At 45.2% G+C, this 24,762-nt stretch overlaps 1 protein-coding gene across 1 annotated transcript in view; it reads right to left on the bottom strand.

Moving 5' to 3' along the window:
* AIF1L (allograft inflammatory factor 1 like) overlaps nucleotides 1-24,762 on the bottom strand; it is a 153,501-nt gene that overhangs the window by 95,770 nt on the left and 32,969 nt on the right. The window contains exon 3 of the mRNA XM_040324668.1: nucleotides 13,344-13,410. Coding sequence (XP_040180602.1) covers nucleotides 13,344-13,410 — 67 coding nt within the window. The remainder of the gene's footprint in view (nucleotides 1-13,343; nucleotides 13,411-24,762) is intronic.

Raw genomic sequence — 24,762 nt, 5'->3', positions numbered from 1 at the left:
CACTGCATGAGTGATTACATGAGAGTGGCCATGATTAGCTGTGGGAGCCGGCAGCCTTCCATCACTTTCAATGGGGCTGCCTCTCACCGCTAATTGTCGGGAACCCCTTCTGGTGTGCTTGCATGTAACCGGTATCGGGTGCATTCACAGGTGTGAAAGTACCCTAAATTAACTACAGATATGCTTTAACCACCTCCCGCTGTATAGTGAAATGACTAAGGCGGGGTGGATCTATTATTCTGGGAAAATGTCATATGACGTTTTCCCACTCCAGCCTGTCCCCCCAAGCAGGGCCGTTTGATCACTGAGTGTGTGCACTTCCTGTCAGTCCGGCCGGGAACAGGAAACTGAATCTCCTGTACCACGCGATTACGGTACCCGGCCAGACTGCAGGAGGAATTAGGAAAGGAGCTCGGCCATGCTACAGGCGGCGTGGCAAGGTCCCGTTTTGCCTGTCTTGTTCCGATGGGCCTGCCCCCAAGACACACACCTAGTCACCCCAGTGTCACTACATGACCCCGATCTCGGTAAAAAAAAGCAGATGACGTCAGTGATGCCAGTCAGTGCTGCCTTTCAGTGCCCATCAGTGCCGCCTGTCACCACTCAGTGCCACCTATCAGTGCCAGCTATCAGTGTTCATCAGTGCTGCATATCAGTGTCACCTATCAGTGCGGCATAATAGTGCCACCTAATCAGTGCCCATCAGTGCTGTATCATCAGCACACATCAGTGAAGGAGAAAAATTACAAATTTACTGACGGAAAGTAAGACTAAATGTATTTTTTGGAACATTTTCGGTCTTTTTTAGCAAAAAATAAATACCACCAAAAGAAAGCTCTATTTGTGGGAAGAAAATTATAAAAACGGGTACAGCGTTGCATGACCGCGCAATTATGATTGAAATTTGGCATGGGCAGGAAGGGGGTAAAAGTGTTGTGTATTGAAGTGGTTAAAAAAAAAGAAAAAGCTCCATTCACAGAATTATCTGGGATACTCATCTTTCAAAGTGAAGTTAGCTGAGGTTACAGGACAGATGTGCAGCTGAAACAACACTTGGATTGAGCTGGACACCAGTCCAACGTCCGCCTTTCCTTCTCCGAATCTCAAGTGGCTGCAGAAGGAGGCTCTGCTGTGACATCGGCCTGTCCATGTAGACGTATCATAGAGAACAGCTGAACGTTCCACCACTGCTGGGAATGCTGCCACTCACACAATGAGGGCTCTGTGGGACCTCGCTGGGGAAATCTTGAGATAGACAAATGGAAGTGGGAGGGAGGAGGCAACTCTATTGAAGGCCTCCAGTGTGTGACAGCACATAGCTTTCCACCTACAGTCATAATGTTAACAGAGAGCCCAGTGCATAAAACCAATCCTATGATGTGCGGGGAAAAATAGCTATTATCTGGCTCCGAAACCATCTAATAGGATTATGTGGAGTCTTTTTCAGTGTAATTTGGATGCAGCTCTTGTCAAAGTCTTTAGGGAGGTATTAAAGAAAAGGTCCACTTCTATACCCTATTGTAGTCAATTCCTTTGCTACATATTCCCAAATTCCTTAAAGATGAACTCCAGGCAAATATCTAAATACTCATCAGAACTGGAACAGTTTACAGTATATGTCAAAAATGTTGTACTTGTGTCCATCCAGTCCTGAGATTTACACAGCTTGGTGACCTGCAGTTAATGGACCGATTTTTTTTTCTGTATGCAGCTCTCCCCATAGCACACACTCTTATACTTTCCTGAACCCAATCTTGATCCAGCGCTGTACACAAGAGCAGTGGCTCTCTCTTTTCTCACTGGCTCAGAGAGTGGGTGTCATTGGCTCCAGCTGCTGTCATGCTGCTAATCATTGCCAGTTAAAGCGGATGTTCCACCCCAAAAATATATTAAAAGCCAGCAGCTACAAATACTGCAGCTGCTGACTTTTAATATAAGGACACTTACCTGTCCTGGAGTCCAGCGCCGTCCGCAGCAGAGCACGAGCGATCGCTTGTCACCCTGCTGCTCCCCCCTCCATCCACGCTGAGGGAACCAGGAAGTGAAGCGCTGCGGCTTCACTGCCCGGTTCCCTACGGCGCATGCGCCAGTCGCGGCGCGCCCGCCGATTGGCTCCCGCTGTGTGTTGGGAGCCAAATGTTCCCAGCACACAACAGGGGGGGCGACGGGATGTGACGAAATGCCCTTCTTTTGCCCGTGAATGCCGGGCCGGAAGTGGGTGCAAATACCTGTCTTTAGACAGGTATCTGCACCCCCCTCCCCCTGAAAGGTGTCAAATGTGACACCGGAGGGGGGAGGGTTCCGATCAGCGGGACTTCACTTTAGGGTGGAGAACCGCTTTAAGAGGGGGGCGGGTACAAGCAGGTTTAGGAGCAAGCACGCACGAGTGCTATGAGGGCAGTCAGTGTGGCAGAGGAGCCAGGAGCGCCGATGTGGGAAGCCATAAGAGGAGGATCGGGGCTGCTCTGTGCAAAACCAATGCACAGAGCAATAAAATATGACATGTTTATTATTAAAAAAAAAAAAAAAGTGATCCTTTACAATTAGGGTCACCTTCCTGCCCCAAGCCAGGGAATTATAAAATGAAAGCCGAGGTCCACACAAAAATGGAACCTCCGCTCTTTGGAACCCTCCCCCCTCCAGTGTCACATTCTGAACCTTTCAGGGGGCGGGGGTGCAGATACCTGTATAATACAGGCATTTGAACCCACTTCCGGGCATAGACCCCCGCAGGGTTCACTCCCTTTCCCACCCCTCACCGCCCACCCCCCCCCCCGTCTTCTGGGAAACACACATGTCCCAAAAGACAGCGGGGACCAGTTAGGATGCGCAGCATGACTCACGCATGCACAGTAGGGAACCGAGGAAGTGAAGCCGCAACGCTTTACTTCCTGATTCCCTCACCGAGGATGGCAAAGGGGGCAGCCGAGAGCCAATCGATTGATCGGCTTCGGCTGGTAAGTGTCCATTTATTAAAAAGTCAGTAGCTGCAGTATTTGTAGCTGCTGGATTTTAATATTTTTTTTTATAGGCGGACCTCCGCTTTAAGTAGTAGCAGTAGACTGATAAGCTCATCCTTCTGCTCACTCTCCTAAGCACATGAGCATGAAGCATACCCGACCTGGTTTAGAGCACGAATCCTCCCTCTCCCTGTGTAAAGCTGGCAATACACAGTTAGATTGTTCGCATCACCCAATTCCCCCATCCATGCTAAAAAACGTGGGTGGACATGGATCTAGGGGGGAACTGGGCCGGCCACCCCATGGATATTGTGCCTGGTGGCTGAGCTCCTCTCCCCATCCCTGCACTCAGGGTCGGGACAAAGGAAGGGCAGCCTGGTGCAGGGAACTAAAGTGTAAAGTCCAGAGAGATGCAGCAGAGAGGAGGTTTAGGCTGTGCTCTGCTCATTTGTGCTAGGAGAGGATGGGGGGATTTTGGTTAAGAGGGGGAATGGGGGGGGGGTTGGCCCTCTGTACCCTGCCCTACTGACCCCTGTACCTTGTTCTGCTGACCTCAGTCCGGATGACCCCTGTCCTTCAGGCTGACCCCTGTTCTTCCTCCTGACCCCTGACATCTGTACACAGCCCTAATGATCCCCTGTCCTCCATCCTACTAACCTCTGCAATATGCTGACCCCTGTACACTGCCTTACTGATCACCTGTCCCCAATTCTGCTGACCCCTGTCCTCCATATCACTGACCCCTGTCTTCCATATCACTGACCCCTGTCTTCAGTCCCGCCAACTCCTGTCCTCCACCACGCTGACCCTTCCTCCATCCCGCTAAGCCCTGTTCTCAACCCTGCTGTCCCCAGTATTCTGCCCTGATAACGCTTGCTCTCCATCCCAATAACCCCTGTCCTCTGCCCCGATAACCCCTGTTCTCCACCCAGCTCACCCCTGTCCTCTGTCCTGCTGACCACCTGTCAGGGCCGGACTGGGAATGAAAACCAGCCCTGGAAATAATTTCATACCAGCCCCAAAGCATTAATATACCAGCCCAAAAAAAAAAGAGAGAAATCCATGAGAGAGCCAGAGAGGGGCCGAGCTGCAATGGTGAGAGAGAGGGGTGCAACGGCGAGAGAGAGAGAGGGGTGCAACGGCGAGAGAGAGGGGTGCAACGGCGAGAGAGAGAGAGAGGGGTGCAACGGCGAGAGAGAGAGGGGTGCAACGGCGAGAGAGAGAGAAAGGGTGCAATGGCGAGAGAGAGGCGTTTCTACTGAAACTGCGCCCCTGTGAAAACATTTGAAACCCATCTTTCAGAAAACCATAACAAAAAAAAAAAACACCCAAGATTGCAGTAATATAAGCACCCATAATTGCAGCCTTATCACCCATAAATATGTCCTTACCAGCACCCATAAATATGGCAATATCAGCACCCATAAATGTGGCAATATCAGCACCCATAAATGCAGAGGAATCGTGCGGTGTATCATGGGCACAGCACTGGGCAGAAAGGCAGAGTGGAATGGAACATCAGACAGTGGTACACATACAGGTCACACTCACTGGCACTGTGATGGTAAGGGACACGCAGCAGTGCAGGGGGTGTTTCCTTGTAATAGATACAGTCCTCTGCCAATGCTGCGCCAGTGCCTCTGACACTGTACAGGGGGAGAGAGGGAGTAGAATCACCAGCGGCCCTGTCTGCTTAGCACACACGCACAATCACACATGATGTGGAGGTTCCCCTAAAAATAAACTTTTAACATTGCATTTATGAGATTAATGACAATTAGAATCGGCTGTTTTTTAAAAAAAAAATACGTGCCGAAAGAAGCCGAACGTCGGTGCGCAGGCGCCGTATAGAGCCACACTGACGTTCGGCTTCTTTCGGCATCTCGTGACGCGCTGTATGCGTCGGTCGGATGCCTGTCAGTCAATTAGGAACGCCCAGCCCCGACCATCGTACCCGGAAGCGGCGGTGAGAACACATATAGGAAACGGTATGTACGGACGTATTTTCTTTAAAAAAACAGCCGATTCTAATTGTCATTAATCTCATAAATGCAATGTTAAAAGTTTATTTTTAGGGGAACCTCCACTTTAAGGCCTCTTTCACACTGGAGCGGTGCGCTGGCAGGATACGCAAAATCTTTATAATTCACTCTCAATCCCCCAATTTAACCGAAAAAGAACAACACCATAAAGACAGAGATAGATATCAAGAGATACAGTCCATTGGATGAAATGCATTGGAAGGAAACTTTATGCATGTGGGAAGGTACCCTGCCCACACAACTAAGACGATCAGCATTGTCCTACTCCTAACGGGCAGAAGGTTTCACTGTGAAGACAGCAACGCTCAGCACTGCAGTCTCCCCAGTCAGTGGAGAGAAACAATCTCCCACTGCATAAACAACCTACATATGTAGGCACTGCTCTCCATATTCTGCTTGATGACTGATCAATCTAATATAGCTGTCTCCCCACATTTTTCACCTGGCCTGGGTATCCAAATAAACTGAACCCACTTGTGTGGGCAGTCTTCTTTCCCATGTGCCTGACCTGTCACCCCAGTGTAATCTAAATTGTCTGAACAGCCTGTCTAATAATCTCAGATTATTATTATACAGCTGTGCTCTATCTCTCGACTCTCTCTGTCTCTCACCATATAACGGTGCACCCCCGGGCCCCCCCTCCTCTCTCTGCCAGTGCCACCTACCTACCTTTGCTGCCCCTGCATTAAAGGTAAAAAAAAAAATCAGCCTTTACAACCACTGGTCTAGAAGCCAGTGGTTGTAAAGGCTGATTTTTTTTTTTTTACCTTTAATGCAGGGGCAGCAAAGGTAGGTAGGTGGCACTGGCAGAGAGAGGAGGGGGGGCCCGGGGGTGCACCGTTATATGGTGAGAGACAGAGAGAGTCGAGAGATACAGCACAGCAGGTTCTTTTTTTCCTCACCTTGTGGAGCGGTGGCCGGCCCGCGCGTTATCATCTTCTCCTCTGCGGCTGAAGACAGACACGTGATGTGAGTCACGTGACTCTGCACTGGGCGGTGCTGGCGCCGCGCGGGAAGAAGGAAGAAGAACTTCTGACCTTGGTTTCTTCTCCTGCTCGGCTCCTCCCCTCCCTCACCACGTGACACGATCGCTCCAACTCCAAGGGCAGACAGACAGTCCACACAGCCGCGAAAGAGCAGCGGCGAGCTGCGAGCATGGCGGCCGCAAATCGCCGGCGGGCGGCCGCCGCTGCTTTTAAAAACCATACACTGTCTGATACTGATTATGTCACATCATGTGAGAGGACATTACCAACCAGTCTCTGGGCTAATTGAAAAGTGCGGCCGCGATGTCATGGCGGCCGCCGCGGTGGCCCGGCCACACAGGCAGCAAAACTAGTTGTTTTTTTGACAGACAGCAGGCGGCCTACCGGGAATTTTCCCGCTATCCCGGTAGGCCAGTCCGGCCCTGCCACCTGTACACTGTCCTACTCACTCTTGTACACTCCCCTGTTGACCTCTCTCATTCTCTGTCCTACTGACCCCTTGCACACTGCCCTGCTGCCCCCTGTACGCTGCCCTTATAGCACACTAAACACTTCCCTACAAACTAATGGACATTTTTCTATCGGAGTTTAGAAATAGAACATGTTTTATTTTTTTCCTGATGGAAAAAAATCCTATCGGAAATTCTGATCATTTGTGTGGAACTGCGACGGAGAAAAAAAACACGCATGCTCAGAATCAAGTCGACGCATGCTCGGAAGCATTGAACTTAATTTTTCTCGGCTCGTTGTAGTGTTTTATGTCACTGTGTTGTTGATGGTCGGAATTTGGTCTGACAGTGTGTATGCAAGCCGCTTGAACGGAATTCCGACAGAAATTCCATTGTGTGTACAGGGCATTACAGTGTATGGTCAGCTTAAAGGATCACTAAAGGAATTTTTTTTTTTAGCTAAATACAGTAGCTTCCTTTACCTTACTGCAGTACTGGTTTCATGTCCTCATTGTTCATTTTTGCTTTGAAGTTGCTGTAATTCTGCTGTGATCTCCACACTTCCTGCTTGTCTGGCTCCTTATGAAAAATCTCATGGCAGCTTTTCACTGTGGTCCAAGCTGTGTGTCTAAAACTCCTCAGAACCAATCAGATTCATTTTAAAAACAAAACACTGCCCTGGATTTGTTTGTTTTTGTTCTGTGGGTTTCTTTACTTCACAAAAAGATGAAACCAGTTTAAAAACGAAAGTGAAACTGCAGGTACATTATATGATTGAATTTAATCTATTTTTAATCATTTTTAAAAGGAATCAGTTAACTTTTATGTCTCTATACCCTGTAAACAGTCATTTCAGCAAAAAAAAATATTTTCCTTTAGTGACCCTTTAAGTCATACAGATAACAAGGTAGATTTAGATACCCATGCCAGCTGCATTTAAAAAGAAATACTTATAAGCAATGTGTACAGTGCATTGACAAATGTACAATAACATAGGTTGTGTTGGGTGAAATCATGCATTGCTTTGAGATAACCCATAACACTGCAACGCAAAGGAACAATGGACATGCGTTATTCCTAATAGCGCACTAAAACATACAGACATGCATTGTAGCATGTGGTGGTGAATTGTGGTGCATAAGGGTCAATATGAATAGAATCGCAACGCTCTGACGCACGTTATACGCAATGAAAAGAACACCCTTAATGATTATGTAGTTGATCCATTTTTTATATATTCCCACAGATCAGGTCATTTGTAAAAGTCCTCTTCTCTAATGATGTATCACAGAACCTGCTTTCTCTTTATTAGAAATATTCTGATATGATATTAAAGCAGACCTATACTTAAATTTTTAACTAGCTGAATTTTGATTGAGCTGGTAGGTCTGAGAAAAAAAGTGTAAAGGAAAATTACAAAAATGCATATTTTGTAAGAAATTAGCACTCCGTTCTCAACCCGATGGCAGGTCATATATTTAATACTGGAGCACAGATCACATCGTCTCTGCCGATGGGAAGAACGCACAGCTCAGACAGTTTGACCTTACTTTTGGTACTGGCCTTGTGATCTGTCCGCAGGGCGAGACTCAAGTGCTGGTGTCATTCCAAATTATAATTTAATAGTATCCTTTTATTGTTGGAGTGACCCCTTTGATAAAGTCATTGTGGAACCTGGGATGACCTCTTCACATATCCAAGGAGGCTGCTGAAGCCCAATCACAGCCAGGGGAGCAACACTGCCACGTCATCAGCAGGGCTGTTTGAAGTAATTAGGGGGCCCAAGCAAAATGGACATGGAAGTTGTGTTTTTTTTTTACTCCCCCCCATGTTCTTTTTACTCCCCCCCCCCTCCCTCCCTATGTTCTTTTTACTCCCCCCCAACCGTACCTCGCAGCAGGAGATTCTGTTTCCTGTTCCCGGCCGGACTGACAGAAAGTACACTCAATGTGCACTTCCTGTCAGTCCGGCCGGGAACAGGAAACTGAATCTCCTGTACCGCGCGGTACCCGGTCGGACTGACAGGAGGAAGGAAGAGGAGCTCGGCCACGCTACAGGGAAGGGGAAGAAGTGATGAGAGAGGCAGCAGTTCCCGCCAGAGGGTCGCAATAGAGCGCTCAGGCGGCTGTTGCATTTATAGGAAGCACGTAAAGGGCCCTGCTTGGGCCCCAGGCCAGCTCGGGGCCCCAAGCAATTGCTTGGTTTGCTTGCCTTGTCGCGACAGGCCTGGTCATCAGGGGCTGCCTAAACCCAGAAGAGGCACCGGCTAAAAAAAGACAGATAAGGGGGGGTGAAAAGGGGGAAGGAACAGGTAAGTTCTCCTTTAACCTTAAGTAAGACTTTCATGAGAGGAGTATGGGGGATGCAAATGCAGGCCTAATGCCCCGTACAAACGATCGTAATTTCCGATGGAAAAAGTCAGACAGACATTTTCCATCGGAAATTCCAACCATGTGTATGCCCCTTCTGACTTTTTTTATCGGAAATCCTGTCAGAGTTTAGATAGAGGACATGTTCTCTTTTACTCCGATGGAATTCCGTCGAAATTCCGATGTGATTTTGGCTGGTCAAAAGTCTGACCGTGTGTACAGGGCATAAGATGTTAGATAGCCTTTCTCTCTCTGACTTGAGTCACAGTCTCGGAACAAGCATACTTTAAACTAATTATTCCCCAATCACTCAGCGTCCACCACCCCTCTCTGACAATTCCTCCACTGGCTTTCAATCGCCCTATGAATAAAATTCAAAATACTAAGGCCCTTTTCATTTGGGGTGGATTCCGTGCAGATTCTGTTCCGATCAGCTCACAGATTCCCTGCTGATCGGAGCAGAGTGGGCAGATGACAGGTCCAGGTCTGCTCAGTTTCTGAAGGATAGACACAGACAGAGCCCCCTCTGCTCTATGGGTGGCCAGGAGTTAATGGACTCAGCTACCTCCAATCCTATCTGCCTAAACAGAAGAGGATGTATCCCCTTCTGTTATTTGTTTTTTATCGCCCCAGATTGGGAGGTAAGTCTGTTTACATGTCCAAGACATAATAATGACATAATAATGAAAAAGAGATGCAAAATTCACACCCAAACTAAAGTCCATGTGCCATCATATAAAGGTTGTTTTAAAAAATAAACATAACAGTCTTTGAATGGACAGTGAAAACAAATGTAAATATTAGTGATTCCACGCGACATCAATGTTGAAGGGAAGACACAGACAATAGACCCACCACCGGTTAGTGAGGAGACTTACTGGAGTAAGAGGACTCAAATGGCCATATGCTCAGTGAGTCAACAAGGCTTAAGGTGCAACCACCAAAATATGGGACCTCCACATCTGTGCTCCAGATCAATTTGTAAGACAGTGAAGCAGCCAACTTGTCAGACCAAATCCTCTCAAGTATTCAAAATGGCATGACCAAAAAAGAAAATACTGTACATTGTATCCGTATAAAACGTAAGCAAAATGTAAAAGAAAAATTGGAAACACTCGCATTTAGAAAGTGGATCAAGCATTTAAAATTGAGGTTTGTGGGCAACAAACCTCAAGATGAGGATGTCTCTTTAGACGAAACGCGCCTGGACGAGCCCTGCTGATGTCATTGCGTTACCCACAAGCCTCAATTTTAAGCACTTGAGCCACTTTCTAAATGTGAGTGTTTCAATTTTCTTTTAATACATTTTTACATTTATATGGATTCACACTATGTGGAGTATTTTCTTTTTTGGTCATGCCATTTTGAATACTTGAGAGGATTTGATCTGACAAGTTGGCTGCTTCTGAGGACTGCTTCTCGGTGACATCTCTTGACCAATTGGATTGTCTTACAACTTGATCTAGAGCTCATATGGGAGGTCCCATGGAGGTCCCATATTTTGGTGAAGCACCATAAACCTTGTTGGCTCACTGAGCATATGCCCATTTGAGTCCTCTAAATCCAGTAAGCCTCCTCACTAACCGGTGGTGGGTCTATTGTCTGTGTCTTCAACATTGATGTCATGTGGAATCCCACTTCTGTTTACACCATTTGTTTTCACTGTCCAAAGACTGTATGTTTATGTCTTAAAACAACCTTTATATGATAGCACATGGAGATTAGTTTGGGCGTGAATTTCACATCTCTTTTCATTATTATTAGTTTTTGTGGTTATTGCACAGTGTACATTATTTTGTGTGTATATATATATGTGTGAATTTACATTTTTGGAGCGCTGCACAAAAATGTTACTTTTCACATCTGCTCCTGGACCCACAGTCTTTTTTTTTTTACTGCCCTAAACGCTTATGCTTTCAAACTCCTCTGAAAGTTTGTATTTGTATGTGCATGGACACATAGGTTAACATGGATGAGAGTTCAGAGGCAGTGAAAAAAAAATGCCAGACGCCCCTAAAAGCCGATGTAAAAACGTCCTGTGTGCATGAGTCCTTAGTCGTGAAGAATGCTTTGCTGATCATACCAGGCAAGTTGTATATGACTGAATATGACCGACTCCCCATAGTTTCTGCAGATATGTAGAAGCTCATAACTCATCTCATACTCCGAATACAAATATGCCAGGGTGGGGAAATTATATTAGTTCTACCTTCAGAAAAGACAATGTTGTTGAGTTTCTTAAAGCATGTGTAAACTGAGGATTAGAAAAAAAAAAACCTGCAAGGCAATGGCATAATGTGCTAGTATTGCTATGTGATTGGCCGGAGCCGCGATAAAGTCACTCCCGTGCACGTGCGTGGAAGCCCTTGGTTCCAGCACAAAGCTCTGAAGTTCCGGCAAATTGTATCCAGTATTTAGAGCGCATGCGCCAGTGATGTCACTGGCTGCATGCAAGGTGAATATCTCCTAAATGGTGCACGTTTAGGAGATATTCATTTTACCTACAAGTAAGCATATAATAAGGTTTACCTTTAGGTAAAATGAATATCTCCTAAACGTAAAAATGACCAAGCGGGGTATACAACCGCTTTAACTAGGGATCCTCCAGAGGTTGCTAGGGGTTCCTTGAGCAATGAGAAATTTCTGCCTCTCAGATAAGTTCCCACCGACACCAGGGATCCTTTTAGCTATCTGTAAGGGGGGTAATTCTTCCCAATGATCACTAATGTAAGGGTCATTCTTTCCAGTGACCATCACACTAGTGTACCATATGTTTTAGATATAGTAATTTGTAGCAGGCAGGGGCGTCGTTAGGCCCGGGCTTAGGGGGCTGGAGCCCCGAATGGGTCCCCGTAAAGCCCCGAGTCCCTGGCATTTAGCTAGCCGTTGTTAGCCCCGAGCAGCGAGCACCAGGACCATTCTGATTCTGATCCCGAGTGCCTAAGAGCTTCTTTACATGCTGATCTCATGGAGTGTGTAACTGACATACATGACCTTACATGACCATACCCTGACCTACGCGCGCAGGGTATGTGTGTGTCAGGTAAGTCGCACCGCGGCCGCCCCCCCCCCCGGTGCCAGCTTCGGGCTGAAGCCCCTGGTCTTTTTGCCACCTAGCAACGCCCCTGGTAGCAGGGGTTCTTCGGAGACCAGAAAGTTATTTAAGGGTTCCTCTGTGTTTAAAAGCATGAGAAAGGCTATTATAGAGCAAATGTAGAAGTCATTTACAGTATGTCTATGCTGCAGTTGAGTAATCAGCAGTTGCACATCATCAATTTTCATTTCCAACATTGTAGTGGAAATTCACATACAGGGACTTCTCAGAATCGACAGAAGTCTATGGGAATGACATGTCACAATACATAACCACAGTATCATGTATAAAAAAAAAAGAAGCTGAATCTTATCAGTAAAAAGCAGCCAGTGGCGGCTGGTGCTCCATTTTATTGGGGGGTGGGCTGCGGCTCCCACCCAGCCAACCAACCCTCTTGATGGATAAATCGCTGCTTCCCAACCCCAACCCCTCGTCGCTCGATCAATGTTTCGCTCTCCTGTCAGACCCGCACTTACCCCATCCATGTCACGGCTTCCCCCCCCTGCGTCTCCTCCCGAGTGCTGGCAATCACTTCTCTCCAATTAGGACTTAGGACTCACACCCAATCTGGTTATAGGACTCCCGGCCAATCGGGGCTCAACCCCCTTCCTGATTGGCCGGGAGGAGAAACAGGAAGACATTAGCGAATAATAATTTGCTAATGCCACACAGCTGAGTGGGCTTGGGGCACAGTGCTCTGTCGAAATGTATTAAAGCCAATTCGAGCCATGGGCTTTAATCACGTGCTTAAAAAAAAAAAACTGCGAAAACAATGCGTCCAGCACCCTGCATGTAGATTACTTGCCAGGGTGTATGGATTAGGGGACAGAGCCCCTGCACCCCCTCAATGAGTATCCGACACTGAAAGCAGCCCTTTGAGTTCCAGGCAAGACAGGTGAAATCTGGGAAGATTCAGGGGAAAAAGAATGCTGATCTGTGATAAATATGTTCACATACAGCCAAGCACATAAAACAGGGGCACCAAACTCAATTTCATCTTGGGCATGCTGCATCTGCATTATGGTTGCCCGCCTCTAGAGGAGGACCAGAGGAGGGCTGGAGTCAGCTGCCAGAGTCTGCTACATGCAGAGACAAGGAGAAATGGAGATGAGGGGGTGCTACAGCTACACAGGGAGGTGCAGGATCTGTAGGAGGAGTTCTGTCCTCCTCTCTTTTGCCAACTGCTGAGATGGGGGAGCATAGACAAGCCTCAGTTCTTGAGATCTCTCAGGCTTCCCTACTGTGTTGGACATATTGCAGAATGCCCTATTCTGTACCCTGTGCAGTACATTTCCAACTAAACCCCCTTCCACCCTGCTAAGCTTTACAGCATTGTCATATTAGTAGAAACTATTTGTGACATCAGAACTTTTTAAAACAAAATAGTGTTGATGCACAATCGTGGCAAGCCTAACACCATTTAAAATGAGAAGATGGACTTACTTTTACAGGACTCCAGTTTTTCCTCTATGTCCTCAATGTCATAGTACTTTTCATCTGACAAGAATTCCTGAAAGACAGGAAATGCAATTGAGATTTGTCTGTTAAAGTGATAATAAACACTTACATAAGCCCACTGAAGTGACAAGCCTCAGGTAATACACAGTGATCAACTAAATCGTTGTACAAATGCCCTGCCTCTTCAACTGCAGCCCCTTCTCCTTCAGAGCCAATAAAAATACACAGATCAAATGATATTTCTGAGCTCCAGAAGGCAAGGGGCGGGGATCTGAGGTCACAAACTGCATAGTTTAGCAAAGAGAGCTGAGTGTAATCTGAGACCTGAGTAGAGGGCATAGACACCTTCCTCTACACAGCCTCCTTGGGCAGCATGCACATCTGAGACTGTCAAACATCTCCTGTGTCCTGGAGGAGGGCTGTGTCAGGACCCAGGTCTGAACCTTCAACCTCTGCTGTGTCTGGGGGGTGACTCTTCTTGCTGAGCAACCTGGTATGCTGGACAGCTTCCCGAACAATTCCTTGAACGACCTTGCTTGAACCTTGTTTTTCTTGAACCCTTTGCTCCTCCCATGAATTTAATATTTAAGTCATGACATTGCACTGTTTGCCAGATTATTGTGCTCTCTCTGTCACTCCTGTTGCCACCTGTATATCCTCTAACACTCATTACCAACCCTTGGCTTGTTCCTCCACTATGCTTTTGCTTGTTCCCAAACTGCAAACACTTATTGTGGTTTTGATCAAGCACGATCTCCGTGTGAAACGCTTTAACCCTTTTTGTCTCATCCGCCCATGTTTGTTTGTTTTTACAACTTTTGACACAATAAAGCCGACATTGCATCGCATGGGAGTGCAGCCGATCGTCTTTCTTAGTTTGTTGCAACCACTTATTACTGATTTTTGGCTTGTTTCTCCACTACGCTTCTACATGATCCCAACCTGCAACCACTTGTTACGGACCTTTGACTTGTTCTTCCGCTACGCTTCGGCTTAATCCCAACCTGTAACCACTTGTTACCGACCTTTAGCTTGTTTACCAACTATGCTTCTGCTTGATTTCAACCTGTGACCACTTGTTACCGACCTTTGGCTTGTTCTTCCGCTACGCTTCTGCTTAATCCCAACCTGTAACCACTTGTTACCGACCTTTGGCTTGTTTACCAACTATGCTTCTGCTTGATTTCAACCTGTAGCCACTTGTCACCGACCTTTGGCTTGTTTACTGACTATGCTTCTGCTTGATTTCAACCTGTGACCACTTGTTACCAACCTTTGGCTTGTTCTTCCGCTACGCTTCTGCTTAATCTTAACCTGTAACCACTTGTTACCGACCTTTGGCTTGTTTACCGACTATGCTTCTGCTTGATTTCAACCTGCAACCACTTGTTACCGACCTTTATCTTGTTCCTTCACTATGCTTCTGCTTGATCCCAACCTGTGACCACTTGTTACCAACCATGGCTTATTCCTCCACTATGCTTTTGCTTGATAACAATCTGCAACCCCTTGTTGCTGACCTTTGGCTTGTTTATTGACTATGGTTCTGCTTTATTCCAACCTGCAATCACGTATTACTGACCTTTGGCTTGTCCTTCACTACGCTTTTGCTTGCTCTCATTCTGTCACCACTTGTTACTGACCTTTGGCTTGTTTACTAAACTATGGTTCTGCTTAATCCTTACCTACTATATCTACCACTGGACTCTGGCTTGCTCACCTCCTGGTGGGGTGATCCTGAGGACCGCAACCTGGCAATAGCATGCAGCAAAACCCATCTCCACCATCAGAAGCTATGGTGAATGCCGGTTAGTACTCAGACTCCACACCTTGGGTGAGTCTGTGTCATCTGCCAGGGTGACGTGTTGCTGCAGTTATCCAGCTGGTTGGTGGGAGGCCATCACCATGGATTGCCTGGTGTCAGGGAAAACTGTCAGCAGTAAACAATGCAGATAGCAGAGGAAGGAGAAAGCAACCGAGATCCACACATGTGCAATAGACTGAGTCAAGTATACACTATAGAAGGAGATGTCAGTTCATTTTTAATTTCAGAGGTTTACAACGTCTTTAAAGTGCCACTGCCAGCTCATTATATACATTCAGACATATTCAGCAAGGCAACTTAAAGGTGATGTCCAAAGCTCAGTATGCTGAAACAACCAGATTTCACTTAACTGGAGTAAAAAATGATTTTCAAATGGACCCCATCATGTCTGTAAATGCCTCCAATGCCTATGACCAACGTTACCGCAGGAGATGGAGGCCCCTCAAGTCACAGTTGATGGGGGAAAGAGGACCTCTCTGTGGCGTCTCCTTATACCGAGGTTAAGTTTAAGTGGAAAATAAAAAGCTTCTCTAATTTTCTGACTTGCACTTGAGGAAAATAACATGGCTGTATGTTGAATGGTCAGATAAGCATAACTATTCCCAAGAGTGTATACATTAATGTTAAGTGCCGGGTGAGCATTAATAATACAAGCACTTGTAAAGCTGCGCTCTGTCTTTTATATAGTCTATGTTCTTTGAAGAGGCATCCTCCATAAATAGCTCTTTAATCAGCAGTGAATATGAATGAAATCATATGAATGGACGCACCATATAATCCAGTTGTAAAGGAAAGGTGACATTTACTGTATGATATATAAACAGTGCGCTCTTATCAGATTGGCAGAAAAGTCACGCCGTTCTATATTGGGTTTAACTCGCTCAGGGCGGAATCGTAGTCAGATGTGGAGACAAAGAAAGAGGATATTAACTACTTCAGCCCTGGACCATTTGTCAGTTTAAAGACCGGAGGTCTTTTTACAATTCGGCACTGCGTCGCTTTAACTGACAATTGCGCGGTCCTGCGACTTGGCTCCCAAACAAAATTGACGTCCTTTTTTTCACACAAATATAGCTTTCTTTTGGTGGTATATGATCACCTCTGCGTTTTTTATTTTTTGCGCTATAAACACAAATAGAGCGACAATTTTGAAAAAAATAATATATTTTTTACTTTTTGCTATGATAAATATCCCCAAAAAAATATATAAAAATATTTTTTTTCCTCAGTTTAGGCCGATACATATTCTTCTACATATTTTTGGTAAAAAAAAATGCAAAAGCGTTTATTGATCGGTTTGCGCAAAAGTTATAGCGTTTACAAAATAGGGGATAGTTTTATTGCATTTCTATTAATATTTTTTTTTTTACTAGTAATGGCGGCGAACAGCAATTTTTATTGTGACTGCGACATTATGGTGGACACATCGGACACTTTTGGGACCATTATCATTTTTGAAGCGATCAGTGCTATAAAAATGCAATGATTACTGTGAAAATGACACTGGCAGTGAAGGGGTTAACCATTAGGTGGCGCTGTAGGGGTTAAGTGTACCTAGTGAGTGATTCTTACTGTAGGGGGGATGGGCTACACATGACAAGACAGTGATCACTGCTTTCGATTACAGGAAGCGGTGATTACTGTCATTGTCACTAGGCATCTCCCCGTTCGAACTCACCGTGAGAAGATCGCGGGTATCCCTGCAGCGATTGAGTCCGCAGGACCCGCGGTTGTGCACATCCACAATGCCGCAATCTTTTTTACAATGTCACCACTTCCACTACCCCTAAATTTCTATGCAGAGTTATTCACCCCACATTCAGTACCAACAACCTGTCCATGACCAGATCCACCGGGGCAAGCCCCAGAGTATCCAGCCACGGAGCCCAAAGATTCTCATACTTCCGTGTACTCCCCCCTGTGTTGGTATATAAGTCTGCATTCACACCTCCGCGACAAGTAACGCCGCGTACGCGGCGTATTTTGCCGCGGTTCGTGTAACTTTTTTTTTTTTTTTAACAAATCTTTCCCATTGCTTTCTATGGCTAAACGTCAATGCCGCCTGAAAAAAAGGGTCCGGGACTTGTTTTCAGGCGGCAGGCGTCTATGAGATGTGAACCATCTCCATAGACAGCAATGGGAATTCTCCCCTCCAGCGGTACGAGCGTCCGGCGTCGGGCGTTTTGTCGCCAAGGTGTGAATGGAGCCTAAGTTTCTCCATGCGTAACATATCTATCTTACAAATCCATTCCCTTGAGGTCGGAGGGTCCTCTGATTTCCAGTAGACCATAATCGACTTTCTGGCTTGAAATAGCACTCTATGAACAGCCTCCCTGGTGTACATCTCCATCTTAAACTCCTCCAGGACACCCAGGAGGCATACAGTGCCTTGCAAAAGTATCCGGCCCCCCTTGAACTTTGCGCCAGATGGTCACCCCTATGACTGTCGGAGAACCCAGGCGCGATGTGATGACGTCACACCCGGGTACCGGCTATTGAGCAACACTGATCATGAGATCGGTGATTTTTTTTTCACCGATCTCATGCTTTCCAGCCTGGAGGAGAGAGGCGGGGTCTTATTGACCCCGCATCTCTCCATGAAGAGGACCTGTCACACACATTTCCTATTACAAGGGATCTTTACATTCCTTGTAATAGGAATAAAAGTGATAAAAAAATTAAAAATAAAGTGTTAAAACATAAATAAATAAGTAAAAAAATAAATAAAACAATAAATAAAAAAAATTAAAAACGCCCCTGTCCCTGGTAGCTCACGCGCAGAAGCGAACGCACACGTAAGTCCCGCCGACATATGTAAACGCTTTTTAAACCACTTATGTGAGGTATCACCGTGTGCGTTAGAGTGCCAGCAACAATTCTAGCACTAGATCTCCTCTGTAAATCAAAACTGGTAACCTGTAAACATTTTCAAAGTGTTGCCTATGGAGATTTTTAAGTACCGAAGTTTGGCGCCAATCCATGAGTGTGCGCAATTTTAAAGCGTGACATGTTAGGTATCTATTTACTCAGTGTAACATAATTTTTCATATTTTACCAAAAAATTGGGCTAACTTTACTGTTTTGTTATTTTTTTAATTTGTGAAACAATTTTTTCCCCAAAAAAAGGCTTTTGAAAAATTATTGCGCAAATACCGTGCAAGATAAAACGTTGCAATGACCGGCGTTTTATTCCCTAGGGTGTCTGCTAAAAAAACATATATAATGTTTGGGGGTTCTGCGTAATTTTCTAGCAAAAGAATGATGATTTGTACATGTAGGAGAGAAGTGCCAGAATAGGCCCGGTATTGAGGTGGGTATAAAAGCCCGGTATTGAAGTGGTTAAAAAATAAAAACCGCAGAGGTGATCAGATACCACCAAACAAAAGTTCTATTTGTGGGGAAGAAAGGATGTCAATTTTGTTTGGGAGCCACGTCACATGACAGCGCAATTGTCATTCAAAGTGCGACAGCGCTGAAAACAAAAAATTGGTCTGGGAAGGAAGGGGGTGAAAACGCACGGTATTGAAGTGGTTAACCAGGATTTTCTATTTATGTGCAGACAATTAAAGGGCCCTTCACAAGCCGCCTGTATGTTCAGTTGCAGAACGTTTCCAGCTGGAAAATATCTCCAACACACAATCTCGTCTCCCCAAAGAAGTTGGGATGAAGTTTTGCCGACCGCCATCAAGAGGAAGAATTAATGCACCGGAGGACTCTTGTTTAATGTGCGTTTACTGTCCCTTTAAGAAAGATACATGAAAGCCTTTCCCTTCATTGTCTGGTGTTCTCATCCTCTCTCTGCATAGATTACAGACACAGCGGTCCCTCTGTCACTGACACTGCCTGGCTCATTGTGCCCTCCAGCTATTCACTGCTTCTATTCTCCAATCTCTTTCTTCAGTCCTCGCAGATACTGGTGGGGGTCTGCGCCGAGGTTGTGGGAATGCCAGGATGTCCTCGGATTTCGTGTTCAAACTTGCCAAAACCTCTCTCCCCCAACTTCGTTCTCCCACCAATATCAGCGCTCCGGCCACAGGCAGGCTCAGTCAAATGACACTTTCACGATGCAGCAACCCACAGCAACCAATCAGATTCCAGCTAGATCCCGAAAAAGGAATTCAGCTTTGTTGCTATAGGTTACGGCGCTGTGCACATTTCTTTTTGGCAAGACTGAATACAAATACCGATCAGAGTTGCCCACATAAACTAAATTACCAAAAGTAGGGCGGAAACAACTAATCGATTAATCGACAACTAATCGATTATGAAATTGATAGATTACAATTTTCATAATTGATTAATCGCCCAGTAACATAATGGGGTTAAAAAAACAAAAATTAGCCCTTTAGGCTTCATTTCCATGGATGTTTTTACAGCCACTTTTCTGAGCGTTTTTTGCAGCTTAAAAACAGCTCTCCATGTTAGTCTATGGCCTCATGCCCACCATGGCATTTTTGAGCTGTAGATGGCTGAGCCGTTTTTAAGCTGCAAAAAAAAAGCAGGACCAGTGCGTTCTGAAGCTCCAGAGTAGAGCTGTAAAAACGCCAGACGTTAAAAAACGCTCAAAAAGGCTTAATTTCAATGGACGTTTTTACAGCCACTTTGTTTAGCATTTTTTACAGCTTAAAAATGCCTGTCCATGTTATTTATTTATTAATTTTTTTGAAAATTTTTTTGGAGCTGGAGCTCAAAAACGCAGCAGTAGCGTTTCTGCTTGAGTGACGGGTTATTTACATATCTCGTGCACTAGCTTGCAGACATGCACAGCTTCTTGTCTATGTATATTCTGATGGCTGTTTACACTGAACTGTGGATCACCCCATATTTTGAAAACATTTAATCAAAACACAGGAAAGACAGCCAATCCTGGGAGAGCTGGACGGGAGAGGAGGAGAGGGGATGGGGATGTGAATTGTGCACTTTACAGAAGCTGTGCATGTCTGCAAGCTAGTGCACGAGATATGTAAATAACCTGTCACTCAAGCAAGGACTTTGGTCTTTATCTGGAAGTCTGTTTTATTTCACTGAACAATAAAAAGAGGATTGCTCAGCGCTGGATTAACTCTGTGTGCCAAGACTGGGCACAGATGATAGGAAATCGTACTCTCTACATTGTGACATAAAAAAAAAAAAAAAAACATTTTGGGTTTACATCCACTTTAATGCAGGGGTCTCCAAACTTTCTAAACAAAGGGCCAGTTTACTGTCCTTCAGACTTTACAAGGGCCAGACAGTGGTCAGTGAAAAGGTCCCGAAATCACTGGGAAAAAATAATGCCCCGTTGTTTGTTTCAATGGGAGTAATTGTGCCTCATCATTGGTGTCATTGGGCCCCATTATTGGTGTCATTGAGAGAAACAATGCCCCATTGTTGGTGTCATTGGGAGGAAAAGTGCCCCATTATTGGTGTCATTGGTAGCATTTTTGCCCCAACATTGGTATAATTGAGAGGAATTGTTGGTGTCAGTGGGAGGAATTATGCCCCAATGTTAGTATTAGTGGATGAAATAATGTCCCAAGGGCCGGATAAAAGCAAGCAAAGGGCCACATCTGGCCCCCGGGCCACAGTTTGGAAACCACTGATTTAATGCCATCCCAGTCTTAGTCCGTAGGGTTCAATATTGAGTTGGCCCACCCTCTACAGCTATAACAGCTTCAACTCTTCTGGGAAGGCTGTCCACAAGGTTTAGAAGTGTGTCTATGGGAATGTATGAGCATTCTTCCAGAAGTGCATTTTGTTCCAGTGAAGGGAACTCTTAAGGCGTCAGCATACCAAGACATTTTGGACAATTTCATTCTCCCATCTTTGTGGGAACAGTTTGGGGATGGCCCCTTCCTGTTCCAACATGACTGCACACCAGTGTACAAAGCAAGATCCATAAAGACATGGATGAGCGAGTTTGATGTGGAGGAACTTGACTGGCATGCACAGAGTCCTGACCTCAACCTGATAGAACACATTTGGGATGAATTAGAACGAACAATGCGAGGCAGGACTAAGACTGGGATGCCATTAAGTCCTCGTTCACACTGAGGGCGGGTTTGAAATCAGCTAAACTCACACAAATTCAGAGCCGCATTTCACTGCGAGTTTGGGGGCGGTTTGAAAGACATCTGTGTGGCTTCATGCACAGATGTCTACTGAAAAATTCGCCCCCGGAGTCGTCAAAAGTAGTTCAGGAACTACTTTTGGGAATCGGTGTGGCGCTGTCAGCGTTGCACCGATACGGACGGTGCCATTGGCGGCAATAGGCTCCGATTTGGCCGGGAGGAGGCTAGGTATTACAATAGCGAATATTCATTCGCTTTTGTAACACACCTGGGTGGGCTCCGAGGGCATTCTCTGCAGGATGTAGAATGAGACTGATCACTCACTGTGTTCATTCAGAAAATGCCTACAGCGTGTGTGTGTGTGTGGGGGGGGGGGTGGGGGATCACGAGGTGACCTGGGCAACAGGGGGAACCTGCACCGCATGTGGTGATTTGGGTGTTCCTGTGCCCACGCCGATGGTACAGGTCCTGGATTGATGTTCCTAGATCCTATGTGATGACATCCAGAGCCTGCTCACATTCTGGAATGGAGGAGAAGACTCCAATACATTCTCCCTAGACTAAACAAGCAGTATATACTCCATATATATCAAACCACTAATTATTTTTGCAGCCCCCCCCCGCCCAGAGCTTGGCTTTAATATGAGCAGCAGATCCTTTCTATTACATGTCCCCTATACTAAATGTACATCTTCTAGATTAAATAAATTACACAATTGAAATGTAAAGGATATTTTATAATAAACACCACATTATTAAAAACCAATTACATCTGACTTCCATTAGAAGGGTTTAATTATACTAGAACTCGAAATTACAGTGCCTTGAAAAAGTATTCACACCCCTTGAAAAATGTTCAACATTTTGCCATGTTACCTTCAAGAACATAAATGTATTTTATTGGGGCTTTATGTGATAGGCCAACACAAAGTGGCACATAATTATAAAGTGGAAGTAAAATGATTAATGGTTTTAAAAATGTTTACAAATGAATAAATATCAGTTAATACTTTGTAGAACCCCCTTTCACTGCAATTACAGCTGCAAGTCTTTTTGGGTATGTCTCTACCAGCTTTGCACATCTAGAGAGTGACATGTTTGCCCATTCTTTTTTGCAAAAAAAAAGTTTTGCCACAGGTTTTCAATTGGATTTAGGTCTGGACTTTCACTGGGCCATTCTAACACATAAATATGCTTTGATCTAAACCATTCTATTGTAGCTCTGTTTCGGGTCATTGTCCTGTTGGTGAACCTCCACCCCAGTCTCAAGTCTTTTGCAGACTCAGGTTTTATTCTAAGATTGCCCTGTATTTGGCTCCATTCATCTTCCCATCAACTCTGACCAGCTTCCCTGTCCCTGCTGAAGAAAAGCATCCCCACAACATGATGCTGCCACCACCATGTTTCACGTTGGGGATGGTGTGCTCAGGGGGATGTGCAGGTTTAGTTTTCTGTCACACATAGCGTTTTGTTTTTAGGCCAAAACATTCAATTTTGGTCTCATCTGACCAGAGCACCTTCTTCCATAGTGTCCCCCACATGACTTCTTACAAACGGGACTTCGTATGACTTTCTTTCTGCCACTCTTCCATAAACGCCAGATTTGTGGATCTCTGAAGCTCCTCCAGAGTTACCATGGGCCTCTTGGCTGCTTCTCTAATGCTCTCCTTGCCCGGCCTGTCAGTTTAGGTGGACGACCATGTCTTGGTAGGTTTGTACTTGTACCATACTCTTTCCATTTTCGGATGATGGATTGAACAGTGCTCTGAGAGATGTTCAAAGATTGGGATATTTTTTTTATAACCTAACCCTGCTTAAAACTTCTCCACAACTTTATTTCTGACCTGTCTGGTGTGTTCCTTGGCCTTCATGATGCTGTTTGTTCACTAAGGTTCTCTAACAAACGTCTGAGGGCTTCACAGAACAGCTGTATTTATACAGAGATTAAATTACACACAGGTGGGCTATTTTTACTAATTAGGTGACTTCTGAAGGCAATTGGTTCCACTAGATTTTAGTTAGGGGTATAAGAGCAAAGAGGGCTGAATACAAATGCACATTACATTTTTCAGATAATTATTCGTAAAAACTTCACAATTATGTGCCACTTTGTGTTGGTCTATCACATAAAATCCCAATAAAATACATTTATGGTTTTGGTTGTTACATGACAAAATGTGAAAAATTTCAATGGGTTTTAATACTTTTTTCAAGGCACTGTAAGTCAAACCTTAACTATACCTTAAAATGAGCCTGTCAAGTGGACACTAAACCTTAATCCTTCAAAACCAGCAAGTTGGCTTGCAATCTAATCTTTACATTTATCTCAACCTGCACACTTTAAGTTCAATCTTTTTTTTTGATAAAAAAATATATGATGCATCCTTTGAAAACAAAACAAAAAAAAACAACATTTACTGCAATACTCACCTCATTTCAGAAGCTGTCCTCCATAGAATCATATTGATGCTGTGCGACATTGGCTGGTTCAATAAAAACTAGGTGAAATCTGTCCCGTGTGTATGGCAGCCAGTCCGACAGAAGCCAGCCATTTGGCCTGCTTCTGTTGGATGAGCATGCTAAAAAACCATAAGCCGACCGCCTCCCGATCAGTGCTCTAAGCCAATGATAGATAGCGCAGATCGGAGTGTTCTGGCGGCCGAGGGGGGGGAATCGCTGTACCAACGTCGGCTCATTAGTACAGCGACTCCAACTGGAGTTGGAGTTTTATGAAAAAAAACCATAGTGTGTACTAGGCTTTACCCTGGTATTCTGCATTGCAGGGCGTGGTGTCACCATCCATCAGGCGAACCTTCTGAGGAGCGATGAGTACCCCAAATCTCACAAGAAGACACCCCAGTCCAGGGCAAGAGTGTTGTCTTGTGAGAGTTGGACTACTCGGCATTTCTCAGGATCTTGTTGGATGGAGTGGGATGTGATCCCTGCTTGGGTGTCACAGGCAGAAGACAGTTAAGGATATAATCTGAGTGCTTTATAAGTACAGTTTTTTTCAGGGGCCCAGATTTAATAAGTAGATCCTGTATCTTTAGTGGATTTTTGGCACTCAGCGTGACTGTACTGTACAGTATAAGTATTACATAACGCAGCAGCGGCCACACATTGCACACACTTCATTATTCTTCATTTATTTTTACAATGCCAACGGCCCAAAATTGTTTTTGGCCGGAGTCCAGCTTTAACCCTCCAGCATCCAGCAAAATAGGCAGTTGGACCCATTATAAAACGCACTTACTGAACAATAGCTATGCGTCTCCTTTAAAGGTAGTGGCCTTTTCTTTACGCTCGACAAGGCTGCCGATAGTGGATTTCTGACATATCCTATAAATAGAGACTATTCAGACTTCTTCCTTATAAGTGGAAGATTGGCAATGGTCTGGGTCTTTTTAGATTACCGGATTGTTTGGTTATCCCATCCACACGGCAGATAACAGCCGATACTGATAAGACTAATATTCTATCTCGGTGACGCAGATATAAATTAAGATTCCTGGGTGATATAGTACAGCGG

Source organism: Rana temporaria, chromosome 9, assembly GCF_905171775.1.
Source record: "Rana temporaria chromosome 9, aRanTem1.1, whole genome shotgun sequence".
NCBI lineage: Eukaryota > Metazoa > Chordata > Amphibia > Anura > Ranidae > Rana > Rana temporaria.
Note: the sequence above shows the minus strand (reverse complement) of the source record. Positions and strands in the feature narration are given on the sequence as shown.